Genomic DNA, 25,399 nt, shown 5'->3' with positions numbered 1-25,399 from the left:
TCTGGAGGCTTTTGGCAGGAAGTTGGAATCAAAAGCTGGACTAATTTCTGATGTGATTTTTTTTTTCGTGTGACAACAACTCGATGATTTGATTGAGCAAACTGACACTGCTAATTACACATATATACTCCGCTGTAAGCCATCTGGATGCATGAAGAACTGTTCAGAAGAAAAGCTGACGTGATTTTTGGCTGGACTGAGGAACTACACAAAGTCTTCTTTTTTTTTTATGGATGTCCGAAGTCAGAGCACAGCATCACTGGGCTACACGTCACAATTTGGACTTTAGCAGCAGTGGAACACCAAAATGTAAGTCTCTGTTTTGTTGTTTATAAATTAAAACAATGTCAAATGACAAGGATCTATTTTAGCCGTTATATAAAACAAATGAATGTTTTTACATTCTTTTAATGGAACAAATATTTAATTTGGTAAAAGCTGAAACATACCATTCAACTCAGTGGTGTCCAAAAAATGAGGTGGGCTTCATAGATAATTGGCAAAGCTTCTGGGGAAAACCTGGTCTTGTTAGGAGAGAAGGCATCCATCCCACTTTGGATGGAGCAGCTCTCATTTCTAGAAATCTGGCCAATTTTCTTAAATCCTCCAAACCGTGACTATCCAGGGTTGGGACCAGGAAGCAGAGTTGTAGTCTTACACACCTCACTGCAGCTTCTCTCCCCCTGCCATCCCCTCATTACCCCATCCCCGTAGAGACGGTGCCTGCTCCCAGACCACCAATAACCAGCAAAAATCTATTTAAGCATAAAAATTCAAAAAGAAAAAATAATACAGCACCTTCAACTGCACCACAGACTAAAACAGTTAAATGTGGTCTATTAAACATTAGATCTCTCTCTTCTAAGTCCCTGTTAGTAAATGATATAATAATTGATCAACATATTGATTTATTCTGCCTTACAGAAACCTGGTTACAGCAGGATGAATATGTTAGTTTAAATGAGTCAACACCCCCGAGTCACACTAACTACCAGAACGCTCGTAGCACGGGCCGAGGCGGAGGATTAGCAGCAATCTTCCATTCCAGCTTATTAATTAATCCAAAACCCAGACAGAGCTTTAATTCATTTGAAAGCTTGACTCAGTCTTGTCCATCCAAATTGGAAGTCCCAAAAACCAGTTTTATTTGTTATTATCTATCGTCCACCTGGTCGTTACTGTGAGTTTCTCTGTGAATTTTCAGACCTTTTGTCTGACTTAGTGCTTAGCTCAGATAAGATAATTATAGTGGGCGATTTTAACATCCACATAGATGCTGAGAATGACATCCTCAACACTGCATTTAATCTATTATTAGACTCAATTTGCTTTGCTCAAAATGTAAACGAGTCCACCCACCACTTTCATCATATCTTAGATCTTGTTCTGACTTATGGTATGGAAATTGAAGACTTAACAGTATTCCCTGAAAACTCCCTTCTGTCTGATCATTTCTTAATAACATTTACATTTACTCTGATGGACTACCCAGCAGTGGGGAATAAGTTTCATTACACTAGAAGTCTTTCAGAAAGCGCTGTAACTAGGTTTAAGGATATGATTCCTTCTTTATGTTCTCTAATGCCATATACCAACACAGGGCAGAGTAGCTACCTAAACTCTGTGAGTGAGATAGAGTATCTCGTCAATAGTTTTATATCCTCATTGAAGACAACTTTGGATGCTGTAGCTCTGAAAAAGAGAGCCTTAAATCAGAAGTGCCTGACTCCGTGGTATAACTCACAAACTCGCAGCTTAAAGCAGATAACCCATAAGTTGGAGAGGAAATGGCGTCTCACTAATTTAGAAGATCTTCACTTAGCCTGGAAAAAGAGTCTGTTTCTCTATAAAAAAGCCCTCCGTAAAGCTAGGACGTCTTACTACTCATCACTAATTAAAGAAAATAAGAACAACCCCAGGTTTCTTTTCAGCACTGTAGCCAGGCTGACAAAGAGTCAGAGCTCTATTGAGCCGAGTATTCCTTTAACTTTAACTAGTAATGACTTCATGACTTTCTTTGCTAATAAAATTTTAACTATTAGAGAAAAAATTACTCATAACCATCCCAAAGACATATCATTATCTTTGGCTGCTTTCAGTGATGCCGGTATTTGGTTAGACTCTTTCTCTCCAATTGTTCTGAGTTATTTTCATTAGTTACTTCATCCAAACCATCAACATGTCTATTAGACCCCATTCCTACCAGGCTGCTCAAGGAAGCCCTACCATTATTTAATGCTTCGATCTTAAATATGATCAATCTATCTTTATTAGTTGGCTATGTACCACAGGCTTTTAAGGTGGCAGTAATTAAACCATTACTTAAAAAGCCATTACTTGACCCAGCTATCTTAGCTAATTATAGGCCAATCTCCAACCTTCCGTTTCTCTCAAAAATTCTTGAAAGGGTAGTTGTAAAACAGCTAACTGATCATCTGCAGAGGAATGGTCTATTTGAAGAGTTTCAGTCAGGTTTTAGAATTTATCATAGTACAGAAACAGCATTAGTGAAGGTTACAAATGATCTTCTTATGGCCTCAGACAGTGGACTCATCTCTGTGCTTGTTCTGTTAGACCTCAGTGCTGCTTTTGATACTGTTGACCATAGAATTTTATTATAGAGATTAGAGCATGCCATAGGTATTAATGGCACTGCGCTGCGGTGGTTTGAATCATATTTATCTAATAGATTACAATTTGTTCATGTAAATGGGGAATCTTCTTCACAGACTAAGCTTAATTATGGAGTTCCACAAGGTTCTGTGCTAGGACCAATTTTATTCACTTTATACATGTTTCCCTTAGGCAGTATTATTAGACAGCATTGCTTAAATTTTCATTGTTACACAGATGATACCCAGCTTTATCTATCCATGAAGCCAGAGGACACACACCAATTAGCTAAACTGCAGGATTGTCTTACAGACATAAAGACATGGATGACCTCTAATTTCCTGCTTTTAAACTCGGATAAAACTGAAGTTATTGTACTTGGCCCCACAAATCTTAGAAACATGGTGTCTAACCAGATCCTTACTCTGGATGGCATTACACTGACCTCTAGTAATACTGTGAGAAATCTTGGAGTCATTTTTGATCAGGATATGTCATTCAGTGTGCATATTAAACAAATATGTAGGACTGCTTTTTTTGCATTTGCGCAATATCTCTAAAATTAGAAAGTTCTTGTCTCAGAGTGATGCTGAAAAACTAATTCATGCATTTATTTCCTCTAGGCTGGACTATTGTAATTCATTATTATCAGGTTGTCCTAAAAGTTCCCTGAAAAGCCTTCAGTTAATTCAAAATGCTACAGCTAGAGTACTGACAGAGACTAGAAGGAGAGAGCATATCTCACCCATATTGGCCTCTCTTCATTGGCTTCCTGTTAATTCTAGAATAGAATTTAAAATTCTTCTTCTTACTTATAAGGTTTTGAATAATCAGGTCCCATCTTATCTTAGGGACCTCATAGTACCATATCACCCCAATAGAGCGCTTTGCTCTCAGACTGCAGGCTTACTTGTAGTTCCTAGGGTTTGTAAGAGTAGAATGGGAGGCAGAGCCTTCAGCTTTCAGGCTCCTCTCCTGTGGAACCAACTCCCAATTCAGATCAGGGAGACAGACACCCTCTCTACTTTTAAGATTAGGCTTAAAACTTTCCTTTTTGCTAAAGCTTATAGTTAGGGCTGGGTCAGGTGACCCTGAACCATCCCTTAGTTATGCTGCTATAGACTTAGACTGCTGGGGGGTTCCCATGATGCCATGAGTGTTTCTCTTTTTGCTCTGTATGCACCACTCTGCATTTAATCATTAGTGATTGATCTCTGCTCCCCTCCACAGCATGTCTTTTTCCTGGTTCTCTCCCTCAGCCCCAACCAGTCCCAGCAGAAGACTGCCCCTCCCTGAGCCTGGTTCTGCTGGAGGTTTCTTCCTGTTAAAAGGGAGTTTTTCCTTCCCACTGTCACCAAGTGCTTGCTCACAGGGGGTCGTTTTGACCGTTGGGGTTTTTCCGTAATTATTGTATGGCCTTGCCTTACAATATAAAGCGCCTTGGGGCAACTGTTTGTTGTGATTTGGCGCTATATAAATAAAATTGATTTGATTTGATTTGAACTCGGCTTCACCTCATTGAATGGTATGTTCCAGCTTTCACCTCATGAAATATTCGTACCATTGAACTTATAAACATTCATTATTTGTATAACAGGGCATGAATCAGCTACCTGTCTGCTAGTTTAATTTATCTACAATAATCAGAGAAACGCGTATATACACAATAATATACGTATATATGTACATATATTATTTTGGCCTGCCTAATGCACACTGTGCAATAATCATGCTCTCTAATCAGCATCTTGATATGCCACACCTGTGAGGTGAGATGGATTATCTCAGCAAAGGAGAAGTGCTTGCTCACACAGATTTAGACAGATTTGTGAACAGTATTTGAGAGAAATAGGTCTTTTGTTATATTGAAAATGTTTTAGATCTTTGAGTTCAGCGCATGAAAAATGGGAGCAAAAGCAAAAGTGTTGCGTTTATATTTTTGATCAGTGTACTCGTATACACTAGTGCAGTGCCCATAGGAAGTTTGTATTCCTATACAAATTTGTTGGCGTTAGCAAAAATGGGTTTTAGCTAACATCTCAATGTTGTCATGTTAAACTCAGTTGCAAGGAACACTGGCAGCATGCGTTTCACAGTAAAAGTATTTCCTGGGATGCTTGTATTAAACATTTTATTGTTAAATGGTGCGAGCAACATGAATTATCTGATGTTGTTTAACTTTGCTACCAGTAACATCAGCGAGCCACGCCATCTTGAAAGTACGAATGTTACAGTGTTAATCAAAATAAAGGTTTTGAAAATTAATTCCCAGCATTTTCATAATAAAGGATGCACATTGCCGTGCTATGTGCAAGCCATATCTGAAAGCTGAGGCCGAGCTGACAAATATTCAGAGAGATATGTGAGCTAATACACTCACACAGATGTAAATGTTAAATGGACTGCATTTATGTAGAGCTTTTCCATCTGCATCAGACGCTAAAAGAGCTTTACAATTATGCCTCATATTCACCCATTCACACAGACGCACTCGCACACTAGTGCCAGGGTGCCGCCATGCAAGGCGCTCACTACACATCAGGAGCAACTCGGGGATTAAAGACCTTCCCCAAGGGCCCTTAGTGATTTTTCCGGTCAGGCTAGGGTTTGAAATGAGGATCTTCTGGTCTGAAACCCAACGCTTAACCACTAGACCATCACCTCTTGCTTTATAAATAGACATAAATAAAATATATATTTAGATTACTTGGTTAACTTGCCATGCAGAGTAGATCTAACCCCATCTTGCCTTGCATGGCAAGTGACTTCTCAGGCTAAGCATAGAGCCCTGTATATTTCACTGTATATTTCCAATATGGTCAAATTTAAGGAAGTGGCACAATGCTTTGTGATTAGCACTGTTGTCTCACAGCAAGAAGGTCCTGTGATCGCTTTCCATCTGGTCCTTTCTGTGTGGAGTTTGCATGTTCTCCCTATGTTTGCGTGGGTATCCTCCAACTTCCAAAGACATGCAGGTGAGGTGAATTGGAAACTTTAAAATGGCTATAAGTGAGAGTGTGAATGTGTTTGTCTGTTGTTTGTGGCCCTGCGATAGAATGGCATTGTACCCTCCCTTACCAAAAAATAGTACTGATAAGTATATAAAAAGTAAACTAGAAGTATACTTGAAACATACTTGCATATACTACTTTTTGGTAAGGGCTGCCTCTCGCCTTTTGCTGCTGGGATAGGCTCCACGCCTGTCATGACCCTTAACTGGAGTAAGTGGGTATCGAAAATGAGTGATTGTTGATGCACATTTAATTTGCAGTTTATAGTATTTCATCTTTGTTTTTTCTTAAGTAGAATGTAATTATGAAATTTTGTTGCTTTTCATCACTATTGATGGTACCATCAGATGTGGAAAAGGAAGTTAAGAAAAAACAAAACAAAAACAAACAACAACAAAAAAAAATCTAACAACCAGTAGACATTGTATGGGGGAACAGCCACTCATTTCTGCTCTTTTTTATTCAGTATTCTGGGTGTTCTGCAAAATGCAAAAGACTGAGTAATTACCGTAATTTGTGGACTATAAGCCACGACTTTTTTCATACGCTTTGAACACTGCGGCTTAAATGATGCAAATGATGGATTTTTACAGGCTTTCTTGTAATTTACTCATAAATCAAAATACATCTATTAATGCTGTCCACTGATTGGTAGAAAGCCGCAGTCCTCATGTGGAGTAGATTCACACAGAGTAAATATAAAGTCTTACCTGTTTGTTTCAGTGGGACTTATCACATCCTGAAATATTATCCACATAAAGCCTCCTGATTTTGGAAAACAACATCTGAAAATACTTTAATTCCTTCTTGTGGCTGAAGAAAAGCCCCTCTGTGACACCGGCACTTTGCGCTACAGTTGCACCATCAAATGGTTTCTGCGCTAGAGGTCATCCATTAGGTTGCTGAATTGCAGCGCCTGGTGTGGCTGTCCAGGCCTATGGAAGTCCGGCTCGGTCCGCTACAGGTGTAATCCGTTGGTTGGGTGTCTGTGGTGCTGTGGGGCTGCTTTTTGTGCCACAAATTGAAAGAATCACAGCTCCTCAATTACCAAAGGCATCAGGCGATTCTGTCTGCACGCGATGAAATTATCCCATGATCCAGACAGATAAAAAAAACCTAACAAATAAAATAATGTTAAAATGACTCAGTTTTGCCTCCGTGTGGAGCTGAGACACTGCACAACACTGTGCCTTCATAATTTGATATGGAGGCACATTCCTGAAGCATCCAGCAGTGTTCAGCGGATGACAGCACAGCACTTGATATTTTCTTGCATGCAGACTTGTTCAGTGTTCCTGCAGATCATTAAAAGTTGTAAAATACATTTTGTTTATTAATCTAAAAGTAAGGCCACAATTGTAAAATGTGTTAAATCAGTCTGACAAACATCTTAAAAATGCCAAGACTCTGGAATTAGGATTTTATTCATGTTTTTGTTGGGAAGGTGTCGTAACACGGACCCACAACAGGGGGCGCTAATGAACGGACAATGGATAAGGGAAGGAGTAACAATTTAATGTTGCACAAGAACACAACGTAATATAAACAAGGGTACTGCCAATCATACACAAGAGGACTGCGGGCAGGCTCGAAGATAGACCTCGGATGAACGAAGAGCCGGGACCCACACCGCTTCTACCACCAACGGCCTGAAGAACACCGAAGCCGCCAAGCCCTGAGTCCCCAGGTGGTCTCTGTCCTCCGTTGTCGGCCCTGGTACTGCTGGCAGACAGAAACAGAAGGTGGTGAGTGTGAATCCTCACACCCAGCAACCTTGATTAATGATTCTTCTTGGAGGGAGAACCTCCACCTCCAATCATACACACGTGCAGCTCCGGTTTACCACTTATTGGTTTTGGGATGTGAGGCGAAGTCATCGCAGTCACACCAAAACACCAAAAATTCCAGATAAGGAATATCACCAGGAAAAACAGCTGCAAAACAGATCAGATTATTATTCGCAATAATTACAGCAAGAGGTTTACCTTGAATCGTAGGAGATTTCTCGGCGAGGAGGAGGAGTCGCCGCCCGGCCTTTATGGTGATGATGATGATGAGATGAATGAGTGACAGCTGGTGTTGAGGATGATTGACGGTTGTCACTCCCAGTGGTTCTGGCGCCCTCTTGTGCTTGAAGCCCGCACTCCAAGCAGGGCGCCATCCGGTGGTGGAGAGCCAGCAGTACCTCCTCTTCAGCGGCCCACACAACAGTTTTCTTTTGACATTGCAATTAATACATACATAGTGCATTTGGAAAATATTCACAGTGCTTCACTTTTTCCACATTTTATTATTTTACAGCCTTATTCCAAAACAGAGTAAATTCATACTTAAAACTCCCCATATGACAAGATGAAAAAAGTTTTTTTTTTTTTGCAAATTTATTAAAAATAGAAAGCTAAGATGAGGCAGCACAGTGGCTTAGTGGTTAGCACTGTTGCCTCACAGCAAGAAGGTCATGGCTTCGAATCCCGCCTATGGCCTTTGTGTGTGGGGTTTGCATGTTCTCCCCGTGTTTGTGTGGGTTCTCTCTGGGTGCTCTGGCTTCCTCCCACATCCAAAGACTTGCTGATTAGGTGGATTGGAAACTTTAAAATTGTCCGTAGGTGTGCGTGCGAGTGTGTTTGTTTGTCTATATGTGGTCCTGTGCCAGACTAGCATCCCGTCCAGGGTGTACCCCACCTCTCACTTTATGGCTGCTGGGATAGGCTCCAGCCCCCTGTGACTCTTGATTGTGGTTAAAGATGAGTGAGCGTGAGAAAGTTAAGCTATCACGTGTACATAAGTATTCACACCCTTTACTTTGTTGATGCCCCTTTAGCAGCAATTACAGCCTCACGTCTTCTTGAATATGATACCACAAGCTTGGCGCAGCTACAACCAGTTCCATTGAAGTTGGGAAGTTGTGTGAAATGTAAATAAAAACAGAATACAATGATGTGCAAATCCTCTTCAACCTATATTCAACTGAATACATCACAAAGACAAGATATTTAATAAAAAAGAAGAAATAACTGGTGCAGCACAGAAATAAGTGCAAAAAGTCTTTAATAAGGTGCTGAAAAAAAATTCAAAGGGACTGACGTTTCGATGTGAGAGTCACATCTTCCTCAGAGTCCTGCACAAACAGCTTAAATACTGATAAGAAGCAGGTGCTTTCAAAAGGGCATGACCATCACTCAAAGGGCACAACACTCACTTAATTAGTAATCAATTCATGATTAGAAACACACTGTCCCAAAACACGTCTGAATATTGGAGAGCTAAGCGCATTCCGCGTGGTTTGCGCATTAATAAAACTCAGTCATTCGGGTTGAATGATGAACTCTTCATTTTGAAATGGGAGCAAATTTTAAATAAATGCTCCCTTGATCTGATGCTTTTGATAATTGAGAAGACTAAATCTGAACAAGAGAAACTGAGAATGGATGTGCTGCGGATGGAAGAAGAAATGAGGAGCAAGGTCAATGCTGATGTGTTTGCTGAGATTATAGAGAAATCCTCCATCTCCTTGTCATCCTTTGTAAAAGATCTACAGGCATATAAGATAAGGAAGTATGAACGGGACACTAAAGACTATGTGGATGGATCAGTTTATGACTGGCATGGCAAAAAGAGGAAGTTTTCTGTGAATAAACGCTCACTTCTTCTTAAGACAAACAGGGACATGCCTCTTTCTACGGCAAGTGAGAGAGATTCTTCTGATGAACTGAGTGACGTCGGAGGTCGTGGTGCTTCTCAATCCAGCAGTTCCTCTTTTTTAGATCAAGGCCCCACTCGTCGAGGAGTAAAACGCTGCGGGGTTCGAGGGGGAAGAAGAAGAGAACCTTCGCTGCCCACTCGCTGGTCTATGCGGATGCATCAGAGGAGACTGTGATTAACATTTCTGATTCTGTCCTCACAGATACTGAGACAGCAGTTCTACAGAAAGGACTCTCCTTTGCCCCTTCTAACCACCTTGACTCTTTCTCTCTTATAGTTGACTCTTTCAAATTCTTTAGACAGTTGCATTTGAAATATTTTTTTTCCAAATCTAACAATGAGCTTAATAATAAAAGGGATTTGGATTCTAACATTAGTGAGTCTCCAAGAGAAGTTACTCCTTTTAAAAAGAAATCAAGTTTTTTTGCCGTCTTCAAATTTAAATCCCACTATAGTGACTGTAAGCCAGGTAGTTGAGCAGGAACTTGCTAAATTAGGGGCTTTATGTCCATCTAAAAATAAGAATATGTCAAAGAGTGAATTGGATGTATTACGATCTTTGGAATCCAGACGGGATATCATCGTCCGCCCCGCCGATAAGGGGGGTGCTGTTGTAGTTATGGGGTTGGAGAAGTATGAAAATGGCATACTGAAATTGTTGAATAATGCCAAACATGATAAACTCTTATCTTCCAATCCCACCTCTAATATTAATAGTATGATTCATGAATTTATTGATTCATCTCATAAGAAGGGCTGGATAACAGAAAAAGAGATGACTTTTCTTTTAAGTGAAAACCCTCTTTGTCCAGTATTTTATGGTGTACCCAAAATTCACAAACAATTGGATGATCCTCCGTTACGGCCCATCGTTTCTGGAATAGGGAGTCTTATTGAGCCCCTTTCACAATTTGTTGATTTCTTTTTGGCAAAGTTTGTCCGCAAATTACCCTCGTATCTTGAGGACACCACTGATGTTCTAAATCTTATCAATAATCGAAATTGTACAAGTGATGATATCCTTGTGTCTTTGGATGTACAGAGTCTATATACATGCATACCTCACCATGCAGGTTTAGAAGCCATTTCTTTTTATCTTGCCGAACGTCCCACTGATGTGCTGCCACCTTCAGACTTTTTGATTAAACTGGTTGAGATTGTTTTATCGAATAATTTCTTTAAATATTCAGACAAATATTATCTACAACTACAGGGCACTGCTATGGGGAGTGCTTTTGCTCCATCCTATGCCTGTTTAGTGATGGGTTTTTGGGAAGAGAAATACATCTTTAGTACTGAAAATAACCCTTTTCACTCAAAAATATCATGGCGTAGATACATTGATGATGTCCTCCTAATTTGGAGGGGTGCATATGATGAGTTACATCAATTTCTGAATTATATTAATTCCACTACAGATTATTTATCTTTTACTATGAACTATAATTCTCATTCTATAGATTTTTTAGACCTCACTATTTATAAGGATGTCAATAATTCTTTGCAATCAACTATCTATCGTAAACCTCTTAGTAGAAATACTTTATTGAGAGCTGATAGTATTCATCCGCCCCATTTAGTTCGGAACATACCAGTGGGTCAGTTCTTGCGAGTTAGAAGAAATTGCAGTTCTACCATGGACTTTATGTTAAAAGCAGCCCATCTAGCAACTCTGAACAACGTGGCTATAGTAGAATTAACATTGACAAAGCATGGGACAGAGCTCTAAATACTGATCGTGCCTCTTTACTTAAAAAATCTAAATCCTCTTCAACATTTAAATTGTTTTTTTCTACCTGCTATGCTCCATTTGTGGGAAGAATAAAAAACATAATTTATAAATATTGAAACATACTGAAGAGTGATCCCAAAGACATCTGTGCTGAACCGCCCAAATTTATATTTAGGCATGCCCGAAATATTCGTGACAGACTTATTCATTCAGATATGATCAGTCCCGCCTCAACTGCCTGGCCCTCCAGCTCACCAAAAGGTTTCTTTAGGTGTGGTAATTGTGCACATTGTTCAAATTCTACTAATGCTTCATGTTTCTCTCATCCTCGCACTGGTAAGCAATATCCTATTTCTTAATTTATCAATTGTAATACTACTCATGTAGTATATATTTTAAAATGCCCCTGTGGCTTGGCATATGTTGGCCAAACGAAACATCAACTTAAATTACGGATAGCTGAACATAAAACGGCAATCCGTACTCAGAATTTAACTTATGCCATGGCAAGTCACTACAAACAGGCCGGTCATGGCTCTCCAGCATCTTTAAAATTTTGGGGGATTGAGAGAATTATAGTTCCACCCAGAGGTGGTGACATCATCAAAAAACTCTTATGTAGAGAAGCATTTTGGATTTATACTTTAGGCACTTTGGAACCTTTTGGTTTGAATGAAGATCTAAAATTTACTTGTTTTCTTTAATAATTGTTTTTAGTTTGGTTTTAGTCGTGTGTTTTGGGACAGTGTGTTTCTAAGCATGAATTGATTACTAATTGAGTGAGTGTTGTGCCCTTTGAGTGATGGTCATGCCCTTTTGAAAGCACCTGCTTCTTTTTAGTATTTAAGCTGTACCATCTCTGTTTGTGCAGGACTCTGAGGAAGATGTGACTCTCACATCGAAACGTCAGTCCTTTGAACATTTTTTTTCAGCACCTTATTAAAGACTTTTTGCACTTATTTCTGTGCTGCAGCAGTTATTTCTTCTTTTTTACAAATTGGTCCTGCCTGGTTGCACCAGATTTGTTTGTGCTGTGCAGAAACGCGGTGAACTCTTTGTCTTTGCTTTACAAGATATTTAATGTTCAAACTGATAAACTTTATTGTTTTTGTGCAAATATTTGCTCATTTTGAAATAGATGCCTGCACCACGTTTCGAAAAAGCTGGGACAGTGGCAACAAACGACTGGGAAAGTTGATGAATGCTCAAAGAACACCTGTTTGGAACATTCCACAGGTGAACAGGTTAATTGGAAACAGGTGAGTGTCATGATTGGGTATAAAAGGAGCATCTCCAAAAGGCTCATCCATTCAAAAGCAAAGATGGGGTGAGGTTCACCACTTTGTGAACAACTGCGTGAAAAAAATAGTCCAACATTTTAAGAACAATGTTTCTCAATGTTCAATTGCAAGGAATTTAGGGATTCCATCATCTGCAGTCCATAATAGGGCTGCCACAAACGACTATTTTGATAGTTGACTAGTTAACGATTATTTTTGCAATTAGTCGACTAGTCGGCTCATACATAATTTCCTAAATTTAAAGCCTGCAGCATTTTCCGAGAAATGTCGGGGTGAAAACATGAACATTTCCAAATCAGTGCTAATTTCTTAGACTTCATTTACATCAATCATTCAGAAATACAGTGTTGTACTTTATAGTAAATTTGTGTCAGGTAGGCAGTTCTTAAAAACTAAATGTCCATGCTGGAAGGAGACAAGTGAGTGAAGCCACCAAGACAACTCTGAAAGAACTTTTGGCTTCTGTGACTGGAAAAACTGGGAATAGTGCAACATTTTTATTTTTATCTTCATTTTACATACAGTCCCAACTTTTTCTGATTTGTGGTTGTTTCTGATGCATTTCTGAAATTACAGAACTGCTATAAAGAAAAGTGTGAACATTTCATTGTGTTTTAAAACTTTGTGGAGCAAATGCAAACACCAAACTCTTATAAAGAAGGAAAAAATACACAAACGTGCAGGAAAACTTTGATATAAACTGAACAGAACAATGCAGGCTGATTAGACTCCCCATATTTTTTGTATAAATAAATCAATAAAATAAGAGATAACTCACTTTGACATAAATAAAACATATGGCTTCAGCTTATAAAACTTAAAAATAACAAAAATCAGCAGTTTGTATTTTGATTCTGAATCCAGTTCATTTTAGTGTGATTAAGTCATCCTTTTTTTATCCTCATCATTCACGTTTTGTACTTAAACATTATATTAAGCTCAAGATTGAACAAATACATCCCTTTGGAAAATAACAGCTGTTAAAGTTCAGAGTTCTCACCTGCTTTTTGTGATCTGTGCCTCTGAACATCACTGCACAGCTTCTCCACATCAGGATTTTTTTAACCCGTGTATCCGTAGTTTTTGCTCAGTTCATTTATATATTCTCATTTTTAAGGATTTTTTAAAGGTTATTTGACCTCATGATCTCATAAATTCAGTATACTACGCGCACATGGTGTGAACAGGATGGTAGCGGCAGAATCACACAGGTAGAGAAAGTGCATAGAGAAGTAAAGGCAGCTCCACAGTTTTGTTTTTTACATGTTCACCCGGGTTAAAATCCTCTGCTCCGCGCTTGCTGTCTCACATGCACTGATGGTTCTCAGCAGAATGTAATGTCTTGTGCCTCCGGAATCCCCCCCCCCCGCAGTCTACAGCCAGTTGACTCTGTGTGCGCACACACACACACAGCTCCTTCGGTAAACTGCGCATTTTAGACGGCTTTGAACAAGATGGCCACTGTTTCAGTCGACCGTCTTGTTCAAAATGTGAACAGCCAAATGATGACAGGACGGCTCGCTGCCTAAAACTATGAATTGAGAGAAAAAGACTTAAATAAAATAAATGACTCGTCGACTGCTAAATTAGTTGTCAACAGTTTCAATAGTTGACGTAGTTATGACTAGTGGACTAGTCGTGGCAGCTCTAGTCCATAATATAATCAGAAGATTCAGAGAATCTGGAGAACTTTCTACATGTAAGCGGCAAGGCTGAAAACCAGCCTTGAATGCCCGTGACCTTCGATCCTTCAGGTGGCACTGCATTAAAAACCGACATCATTGTGTAAAGGATCTTACCGTGTGGGCTCAGGAACACTTCAGAAAACCATTGTCAGTTAACACAGTTTGTCGCTACATCTACAAGTGCAAGTTAAAACTCTACCATGCAAAGTGAAAGCCATACATCGACAACATCCAGAAAAACCGCTGCCTTCTCTGGGCCGAGCTCATTTGAAATGGACAGATGCAAAGTGGAAAAGTGTGCTGTGGTCTGATGAGTCCACATTTCAAGTTGTTTTTGGAAATTATGGATGTCGTGTCCTCCGGACAAAAGAGGAAGAAGACCATCCAGATTGTTACCAGCGCAAAGTTCAAAAGCCAGCATCTGTGATGGTATGGGGGTGTGTTAGTGCCCATGGCATGGGCAACTTACACATCTGTGATGACACCATCAATGCTGACAGGTACATCCAGGTTTTGGAGCAACACATGCTGCCATCCAAGCAACGTCTTTTTCAGGGACGTCCCTGCTTATTTCAGCAAGACAATACCAACCCACATTCTGCACGTGTTACAACAGTGTGGTTTTGTAGTAAAAGAATGCAGGTACTAGACTGGCCTGCCTGCAGTCCAGACCTGTCGCCCATTGAAAATGTGTGGTGCATTATGAACCACAAAAAACAACAATGGAGGCCCCGGACTGTTGAACAACTGAAGTCGTACATCAAGCAAGAATGGGAAAGAATTCCACCTACAAAGCTTCAACAATTAGTGTCCTCAGTTCCCAAACGCTTATTGAATGTTGTTAAAAGGAAAGGTGATGTAACACAGTGGTAAACATACCACTGTCCCAGCTTTTTTGAAATGTGTTGCAGGCATCCACTTCAAAATGAGCAAATATTTGCACAAAAACAATAAAGTTTATCAGTTTGAAGATTAAATATCTTCTCTTTGTGGTGTATTCATTTGAGTATAGGTTGAAGAGGATTTGCAAATCATATTCTATTTTTATTTACATTTTACACAACGTCCCAACTTTATTGGAATCGGGGTTGTAGAATGGCTGTGTCCACCATTGCAAGCTCTTGATTGATCTTTTGAAATACACAAACCCATAGCCATGAGGCTGAGTTTGGGCAAGATCTTGCATGCTTGGCGCAAAGCAATGCAAAGTGCAGCATCTTATTTGAACATTAAATATCTTGTCTTTGTGGTGTATTCCATTGAATATAGGTTGAAGAGGATTTGCAAGTCATTGTATTCTGTTTTCATTGAAATTGGGGTTGTATCTTTGAGCAGTTTTGCCGATTCCTCTTTGCAGCACCTCTCATGCGCCATCAAGTTGGACAGGGACCGTTGATGCACAACCATTTTCAGATCTCTCCAGAGATGTTCAGTCTGATTCAGGTCTGGGTTCTGGCTGGACCACTTAAGGACATTCACAGAGTTGTCCTGAAGTCAGTCCTTTGATATCTTAGCTGTGTGCTTTGGGTCATTGTCCTGCTGGAGGTGAACCATCACCCCAGTCTGACGTCAAGAGCGCTCTGCAGCAGGTTTTCAGCTAGGACGTCTCTGTACATTGCTGCATTCATCTTTCCCTCAATTCTGACTATTCTCCCAGTTCCTGCTGCTGAAAAACATCTCCACAGCATAATGCTGCCACCACCATGCTTCGCTGTAAGGATGGTGTCTGGTTTCCTCCAAACGTGACGCCTGGCATTCACGCCAAAGAATTAAATCTTTGTTTCATCAGATCAGAGAATTTTGTTTGTCATGGTCTGAGAGTCCTTCGGGGGGCCTTTTGGCAAACTCCAGGTCGGCTGCCATGAGCCTTTTATTCAGGAGTGGCTTCAGTCTCGCCACTCTACCATACGGGTCTGATTGGTGGATTGCTCCAGAGATTGTTGTCCTTCTGCAAGGTTCTCCTCTCGACAGAGGAATGCTTGAGCTCTGACAGAGTTCTTTGTCGCCTCCCTGACTAAGGTCCTTCTCCCCTGATTGCTCAGTTTAGACGGACGGCCAGCTCTCGGAAGAGTCCTGGTGGATCCACACTTCTGTTATGGATGATGGAGGCCACTGTGCTCATTGGGACCTTCAAAGCAGCAGAAATGTGTCTGTACCCTTCCCCAGATTTGTGCCTCGAGACAATCCTGTCTCAGAGGTCTGCAGACAATTTCTTTGACTTTATGCTTGATTTGTGCTCTGACATGCACTGTCAACTGTGGGACCTTACATGTAAACAGGTGTGTCTTTCCAAATCATGTCCAATCAACTGAAGTTACCCCAGGTGGACTCCAATTAAGCTGTTGAAACATCTCAAGGATGATCAGTGGAAACAGGATGCAGCTGAGCTCAATTTTGAGCTTCATGGAAAAGGATGTGAATACTTATTATGTACTTATGTGATTTAATAAATTTGCAAATTTGTGGTGTGGTTCTGCCCCCCCCCCTCCCCCGATTTGCCCTGCCGATGCCCTGCGTGCTTCCCTTGGGTATGGGGTTGCTTCCTGTGCCTCTGTTTGGGGGGGGAGCAGTGTCGGGGGTGTGTTCCGGCGCCATCGGGCCGCTCCCTTGTTGGTCTGCCGTGCTGCCCCGGCGGCTCTGGTGGCTGCCCTTCCTGGCCCCTGTGCCCTTCCGCTTCCCTTTTTCACTTGGTTCCTCCTGGGGCCCTGCGTCCTGGACCCATTTCCGTCGTTGCTTGCAGTCGGCCGTATGACTTCCGACGCGCCGGAGTGGTCCATGTCATATGGTAGGGTTCTGTACTTTTATCTTGGCCCAACACAGCAGCCATAGTAGTGATTGGATATATAGCTGTGAGGTGGGTCTCTGTGTGTGGTTCGTTATGTGTTCGTGGCCGACACCACAATTTGGTTTTGGGTGCTCTCAAGGGCATCAAGACTCTGGTGTCCTGGATTAGGGTATGAATGCTCACTAACTAGACAGCAGACTGTCACTGTCACTGCTTGTTCATGTGTGATGGAATGTTCCAGAATGTTTTATGTTGGGGACCCGTCTCCTCAGTGTCTCACTTCACAGTTATTGCTTTCACCACTTGTCTTTCGTTTTTGTCTGTCTTCATGTTGTTTTGGTGGTCGGTCCCTCCTGATAGACGTTGTCAGTCGGCTTTGAGTAGGATGTTGTAGGCTGCCTCAAGTGGAGGCAGTGTTGTCCGCTTGCCTCAAGTGAAGGAGTTTAAGTATCTCGGGGTCTTGTTCACGAGTGAGGGACGGATGGAGCGTGAGATTGATAGACGGATCGGTGCAGCATCTGCAGTAATGCGGTCGCTGTATCGGACCGTCGTGGTGAAGAGAGAGCTGAGTAGGGGGGCAAAGCTCTCGATTTACTGATCGATCTACGTTTCGATCCTCACCTATGGTCATGAGATTTGGCTCATGACCGAAAGAACAAGATCGCGAGTACAAGCGGCCAAGATGAGTTTCCTCCGCAGGGTGGCTGGGCGCTCCCTTAGAGATAGGGTGAGGAGCTCGGTCACTCGAGAGGAGCTCGGAGTCGAGCCGCTGCTCCTCCACGTCGAAAGGAAGTCAGTTGAGGTGGCTCGGGCATCTTTTCCGGATGCCCCCTGGACGCCTTGCTGGAGAGGTGTTCCGGGCATGTCCCATTGGGAGGAGGCCCCGGGGAAGACCCAGGACACACTGGAGGGACTACATCTCTCGGCTGGCTTGGGAACACCTTGGGGTTCCCCCAGAGGAGCTGGGGGAGGTGTGTGTGGATTGGGAGGTCTGGGCGGCTTTGCTTGAGCTGCTGCCCCCGCGACCCGACTCCGGATAAAGCGTAAGAAAATGGATGGATGGATGGATGTTGTAGGCTGATCGGGAAGGGCGGATGGGGGTCACACACACACGCACCACATTCACTCATGCACTACATACCTTCTGTCCTGCAAGAATAAATTGCATATATGTGTATTAATGTTCATAAATGGTTCTGCCAGTGTGGCATGTACCATTACTACATATGCAGACAGGGGAAAATAAATAAATTTGCAAAAATCTCAAATCTTTTTTCACATTGTCAGTAATGGGGTATTATATGTAGAATTTTGAGGAAAAATATTATTCCATTTTGGAATAAGGCTGTAGCAAAACAGTAGTGGAAAAGTGAAGCACTGTGAATACTTTCCTGATACGCTGTATACACACACACTCATCTTCGACCGCTTAGTCCAATTGAGGGTTGCGGGGGGCTAGAGCCTATTCCAGCAGCCATAAAACGAGAGGTGGGGCACACCCTGGACAGGACGCCAGTCTGTCCTAGGGCCACATATAGACAAACAAACACATTCATACCCACAGACAATTTAAAGTTTCCAATCCACCTAACCTGTGTCTTTGGATGTGGGAGGAATGTTGTGTGGGCCGCCAGAAGAGGAGGTACTGCTGGCCCACCACCAGAGGGCGCCCTGCCTGAAGTGCGGGCTTCAGGCACGAGAGGGCGCTGCCGCCACGGACACAGCCGGGAGTGACAGCTGTTACTCATTACTTCCTGACAGCTGTCACTCATTCTTCATCATCTCACTCCATAAAACCCAGACGTCATCTCCACCTCATCGCCAAGATATCATACTTCATTGGAGGTAATATCATCAGCCATTTGTGTTTATCTTAAGCTGTATATTGTGAGTGTTTGCAGGAGTACCGGTCCCTCTTCCTGTGGAGGCTGAGTGAGTGCAGGACGGCACTCTTTTCCTCTGAGGGACTACTGTAAATACATCAGCATTCTGAGTGAGAGGTGGAGGTGGCATTCCCACCGTTGTTGTTACTGGGTGTACACACACCCAGACTTGACTGTCTTTGTTCTCGCCAGCAGTACCAGATCCGACAGTCGGGGACGGTGATCACCTGGGAATTCGGGACTTGGCGGCTCCAGTATTCACCAGGTTCTGTGGCGGCGGAAATCGTGTGGTTCCGGCTCTTCTCAGGACAGACGTCTTCTATCCTCGAGCCTGCCCACACGTCACCTTTGTGGATTGACTGTAATTATATTCTGAGATTGTCTGTATATTCGTTGTGCACATTTCACAACATTAAATTGTTACTTTTTGGCTCATCTATTGGCCGTTCATTTGCGCCCCCTGTTGTGGGTCAGTGTCACTACACTTTCACAACAAGGAAGCCAGAGTGCCCAGAGAAAACCCACGCAAACACAGGGAGAACACGCAAACTCCACACAGAAAGGCCACAGGTGGGAATCGAACCCATGACCTTCTCGCTGTGAGACAACAGTGCTAACCACTAAGCCACGTGCTGCCCTGCACTGTACACACACACACACACACACACATATATATATATATATATATATATATATATATATATATATATATATATATAAAAGGCACGGTCAAGAATATTGTTCTGCGCTGCGCAATAGTAACAGTGCATTGTTATATTCGGTCACAAATCTGTCAAGAATGTGAATCGGACGAATTGTCTCCACACACCCCCCATATTCATCCTACCATCAGCTGCTGAACAGTTCACATCGCTCCAGATGAATCTACAGCAGAAGAAGAACTTTGTGATTGCATGTTTAGTTGGGCTCTATGCCATAGTTACACAGAAAGGAGGAGATGGAGAGAGCCAGATGTCTGGCTGCACGTGGCTGTCCTCGGGTTCTCCCGAACATCAGGCACAACAGGAGCTCCCTGAGGAGCATCAGCAGGAGGTGCAGGCTCTGGTCTGGAACAAGACTTTGCCAACTTGGTGTCACTGTCCTTCTTCAGCATACTGCAGCAATGAAACTGAAATTTCAATGCTTTTGAGATACCTCTAAAAATTTATTCATACAAATAAAATTTTACACAGCATGTTTTCTCATCAGTTGGAACCTATTCAGGGAGTCAGAGTATTAAATTTCAAAACTGCAAAATAAGGACCACCCTTGCCAGCTGCAATATATTTGAGAGGAAATAACTGTAGCGGGTCATCAAGACTGCACAGTTGATCATTGGCTCTCCACTCCCACGTCTAGAGGAGAGCTACTCGAGCTGTCTACTGCAACGGATGACAAAGATCTGGGACGACCTGACCCACCCAGGACACTCCCTTTTCACCAGCCTTTCCTCTGGCAGACTCAGGGTCTTGCGAGCCCAAACCAATAGACTCAAACGCATATTTTTTCGTATGCCTGTGAAGAGACTTGCAGGAACCATGGACAACCCCCACACCAACACACACAAATATCTACTACTACCTCCCAGTCCAATAAATGGACTATTGCACACAACTGTTTTTTGCACTAATAATACAGACCATTTATATAACGCATTCTACACTTAATGTTCATTACTTATGTTACCTTTTAAAATTATTATTACTATTTTTTTCTTTTCTACCTCTGACATTGTAGCTGCTAAAAAAGAGATGCTGCCAAACCGAATTTTGTTGTATTTCTTCTTCTTCTTCTTCATGGCTAATTGTTCTTATTTTAATATCTAATGGATTATTAAAAGATTATACAGTCCTTGTCATTCTGACTTCATTCTAATTGTCAAGTTTGTATTTTTCATTAACACAGAGACTTCCCGTCTTCCTTCCATGGGGTTCATGGACACATAGTTTACAGCCTGACAGTGAGCATCAGCAGACCCTGGCATCTGTCAAAGGATTTTGTGACAGAGATCAACTATGTGAACCACATTAATGCCAACCAGCCACAGTTGTGGGTAAGTGACACATTTTTGTGATTATACCACTCACTGAAAAGGGCCGGGATATATTACAATGTCAAGGAATTTTGTGCTCCTGTCTGTGGAGCTAAATCAAGGCCAAAAGTTTTGTAAATGGTAAATGGACTGCATTTATATAGCGCTTTTCCATCTGCATCAGACGCTCAAAGCGCTTTACAATCATGCCTCACATTCACCCCGATGTCAGGGTGCTGCCATACAAGGCGCTCACTACACACCGGGAGCAATAGGGGATTAAAGGCCTTGCCCAAGGGCCCTTAGTGATTTTCCAGTCAGGCGGGGATTTGAGCCCATGATCTTCTGGACTCAAGCCCAACACCTTAACCACTAGACCATCACCTCCACCACCTTTGTAATCTGAAAATAAAAAAAGATTGAAAAAATAAATTTTAAAACTGATTGCTCTCCTGTCACTCACAATTCCACGCCCCTCTCAGTCGAAGCCACGCCCTCCCACGCCAGAACAGGGCCAAAAGTTTGAAACTGAAAAAATAAGATCTGAAAGTGAAAAAAGAAATATGAATGAAAATAAATTATTTGATCAAAAAATTACAGAGCTGAATCTTTTTTTATTTTCAGTTTACAAAACTTTTGGCCTTGATTTAGCTCCATACTTGTCCAAACACATTTTTTTGTCCAAGCAAATCTGCAATGACTATTTGATGGATTTTTGTTTTTCCAAATAAATAAAATCCGTTCTGTGCCACCAGAAAATGTGTAATGCATAGCTGTATTTATTTACATTAATTCAAAAAGGAAAAATTAAAAATTATTTTTAATTTTAAATTTTCTGACATTAAACTTGTCTAGCTGGCACATCAGGCTTTGTAACATGAAATGGCTGGACACAAGTGCTAGGCTCAGGCACAGAGTGGAATTGTTCAAAAAAGGTTTCACTGGTGTAACAAGCAGAGTTCGATACACAAAACGGCAGTCCAGATTAAGCAACAGTAACAAGTTCATCAGGCAGAGGCATGCTCCAAAAAACAACTGGTGGTCATGAAAGCACAGAGAGCCAAGCAGCACGAGAAAACCACTAGAAACAAGGCTGGAAGCAAAGGCATGAAGCACAACGATCTGTCGGGGAACAGGTAGACAAGGTGAGGTTTAAATACAGGAAAGTGATGAACAGAAAATGAGGAACAGGTGTGAAGGAAAGATCCAAGGTATGGGAGTGGAAAGACAGAGGGGCACACCCACCACTGAGCACCAAGTGACAGACAAGAGAAATAGTCAGAAAACCTCAAGCAGAAAAAGACCGGCAAAAAAAAAAAAAAATCACCACACAGAACATGATCAGAGCCAAACACTCTAATGCATAACACAAAACAACAACCCAAAACCCCCAAATCCTGACACTGACTTGACAGACCTGATTTAAGCCATTCTTTCTAAATAAGATTTAAATAAGGTGGTCTACCATTTTCCAATTTAATTTTAGGAATTTTACACTTTTTTAAACTTGTGAAGTTTTTTTTATCTTCTCAGACTGATTTTACACAAAAAAAAAAAAAGAAAATTCAAGTTCTTTTGAAATCAGGTTTATATAATCTATGGTGCAAGAAGAGGTGCTGCAAAAATTGATTAATTTTAGGACATTCTTATTTTCAATTATTTATTTATTTTAGCTTTTTTATTTTAGTTATTTATTAACTTACATTTGTTTAGATGAATTTACAAACACAGGTGATACTTTTAAAATGAGACTCATACAGATATCTTTCACAAGCAGAAATAGCATTGTGTTGCCAGCAACTATACATAAATAATGCATTGTGGTGACCATTCATGAAGACACATGCCAAATGAAGACATAAAAAGACTGAATGGTGTTATCAAGGGTGCTGTGTCCAAGAGCATTTCTCCAAAGAAAATATCTTGCCACAACATGTTTTGATTTTGAAAGATTTTTTTTCTACTATAAAGGGAGGTTTGGAGTTTAGGGCTAGTGGCCGGCGATCACCTTAGTATTTCTCTGTTTTTCTTGTTGTTTAATGCTGGCAAATTATACAGTATTTTTTTGTCTTTCTGATGCCTGATTCTGTTTTTTTCTCTCTGTTTAAGGTGCAGCTCCATCCAGAGATGGAAGTTGTATTCGTGTTGGCGACCCTCCTGTCCTGTGCGCCAATAGCATTTCTTGTATATTCATCCGTGAATTGTTCTGTGAATTGTTCTGTATTTATGTCTGTATCATGGCCCAAGCAGAGAGTCACCCCTTTCAGTCTGGTCTGCTTGAGGTTTCTTCGTCAGAGGGAGTTTTTCCTTACCACTGTTGCTCTGAGGGTTGGTAAGGTTAGACCTTACCTGTGTGAAGCGCTTTGAGGCAACTCTGTTGTGATTTGGCGCTATATAAATGAAAATAAATTGAAATTGAAATTGAAATTTGGAGTTGTGCGTTTTGACAGGTTGGCTCTCTGGCCTCGCCTACTTGGTCACAGAAAGTCCTTTTTTTCTATGTACCCTACCTTCTTCACTGAATATGGCTGGTGTAACAAGTGAACTGGTCCTACAGCTAAGCTAGTGGCAGATCAGCTGTGCCATTAAATATAAACATCATGGTCAAATATTGAGTTATTGGATAATACCCCTTTTTCACATTTGTTTTTTGTTTTTAAAGTCTCCTCTTTCAGGCTCCAACCACATGACATTATGTTGTCTGTGGTGTGCTTCTGGCCCAATTTTACTAACTGCCCAGATGGAGAAGAAAGTCTTCAATCCTGGTATTTTTAGCTTAACCATAACATGCAAATATCCAAATGTCAGTTAAAATGAACCAGTTCTTGAAATGTGTCTGTTCTCCCTCCAGGTGAAACTGTGAAAATAACATGCAAATTTAGCAATGCTTCATCTCGAACTGCTACTCCAAAGGTGACTCTGCAACAGAAACAGATTTTCTACACCCACAGCAGGGCCAGTAAGAGGTTGGTCGTAAAGCAGTTGGCATCGGTAGTCGGACAGCCCGTTAGACCTCATGTCTCTGATGTGCACACTGAGATCACTCTTACTGTTCCCTCCACTGCGGCATTCACCATCTCCAACTGTAGCATCCTGGAGGTTGATTACGTAATTGAGGTTTGCATCACTGAGAAGATATCAGATAACTGAATTTGCTGTGTGCCTGGATGATCTGTCTGAAGTCTGTTTGTCGTCATACTGTCTCATGTTTGTCTGCCGTAGGTGAACCTTTGTGTTAAAGCTTCTCCTGACCTAACGGTACTGTTCCCCATCATCCTGTGTGATACCCCTGAATATGCTCGTCCGCCACCTGTTTTGTGAGCACATCTGGCAATTTCAACAGCTTTGTCATGACCGTAAGTATAATGTACAGTTCTAAAGTTTTTTTTCATGTTACCTGTTGATGAAATGGTCATCTAAGCTGTTTCACAACTCTGTGACGTCCCAATCTGATTCAGAGAGCCTTATTTGTTGTTCGTGCTCACTTGACCAAGAATGAACTTTTGCCACTTAAAACCAAATGTTTACACCTTAACGTAGATTGTGTGTTGAGAAATTATCTGTTGTATTTAATTGTAATTATCTGTTATGTCTGTTGTATACTTCGTGTTCAGATTTGTCTTTAAGAAGGTATTCCTCATGCTTTTTGTTAATTTCTTTGTTTTTAAGATGCCAGATGATTGAATTGCATCTCATTTCTGGACTGTACTAAGTTTAGACTTTTAGTCCGTTAGAATGAACAAAAGCAGAGGTATTGCTCTTTGGCTTGCTTTGCGTTTGATTTAGTGCTTATGTCACATTATTCAGGGAATATTTACATTCATAGTACAGATGTAATTCAAAAATGTTTTGGTTTTCTTCATTTCAGTTCAGATTGTTTTTCTTCTTTCTGAAACATAAATATGTATTTCACTTATGAGTAAAGTCAAATTTATAACTTTAAAAACTCAAACTTTCTCTGTATTCAAACTGTTATAAACTTATATAGACCTGAAATACTTATTTGTTTAACAGATTAATCTGTTGACAGAAACTTCATTTTATTTATCAAGCTAAAATGTCAACCTTTCACTTATTCCATGTTATATGTTTTAAACAAATTTGTTAAATTTTGGTGGGATTGTTTAATGCTATTTGAAACCTATAAACATTTGATGAATAATTCAGATTCCGCATTGTAACATACAAATTGTATGTCAGTTTTGAATGTATAGGCATTATGCTGTTGGGACATTCCAGAAATTGGGGACAATTTAGACATCAACACATTTGAAAATTTGATCATTTTCTGTTATATATTTAAGAAACATAGGTACAACCCCAATTCCAATGAAGTTTGGACATTGTGTAAAATGTAAATAAAAACAGAATACAATGAGTTGCAAATCCTCTTCAACCTATATTCAACTGAATACACCACAAAGACAAGATATTTAATGTTCAAACTGATAAACTTTATTGTTTTTGTGCAAATATTTGCTCATTTAGAAATGGATGCCTGCAACACGTTTCAAAAAAGCGGGGACAGTGGTATGTTTACCACTGTGTTCCATCACCTTTCCTTCGAACAACACTCAATAAGCGTTTGGGAACTGAGGACACTAATTGTTGAAGCTTTATAAGTGGAATTCTTTCCTATTCTTGCTTGATGTATG

General features: G+C 41.0%; 1 protein-coding gene across 1 annotated transcript in view; it reads left to right on the top strand.

Moving 5' to 3' along the window:
• LOC117510408 (arrestin domain-containing protein 3-like) overlaps positions 1–24,777 on the top strand; it is a 29,957-nt gene extending 5,180 nt beyond the window's left edge. Inside the window, exons 3-6 of the mRNA XM_034170107.1 lie at positions 20,618–20,765; positions 23,407–23,509; positions 23,596–23,861; positions 23,967–24,777. Of these exons, the coding sequence (XP_034025998.1) occupies positions 20,618–20,765; positions 23,407–23,509; positions 23,596–23,861; positions 23,967–24,065 (616 nt within the window). The 3' untranslated portion in view covers positions 24,066–24,777. The remainder of the gene's footprint in view (positions 1–20,617; positions 20,766–23,406; positions 23,510–23,595; positions 23,862–23,966) is intronic.
• Positions 24,778–25,399: the final 622 nt, after the last annotated feature.

Source organism: Thalassophryne amazonica, chromosome 5, assembly GCF_902500255.1.
Source record: "Thalassophryne amazonica chromosome 5, fThaAma1.1, whole genome shotgun sequence".
In the NCBI taxonomy this organism is placed as follows: domain Eukaryota; kingdom Metazoa; phylum Chordata; class Actinopteri; order Batrachoidiformes; family Batrachoididae; genus Thalassophryne; species Thalassophryne amazonica.
This window is presented reverse-complemented; position numbering and strand designations above follow the sequence as displayed.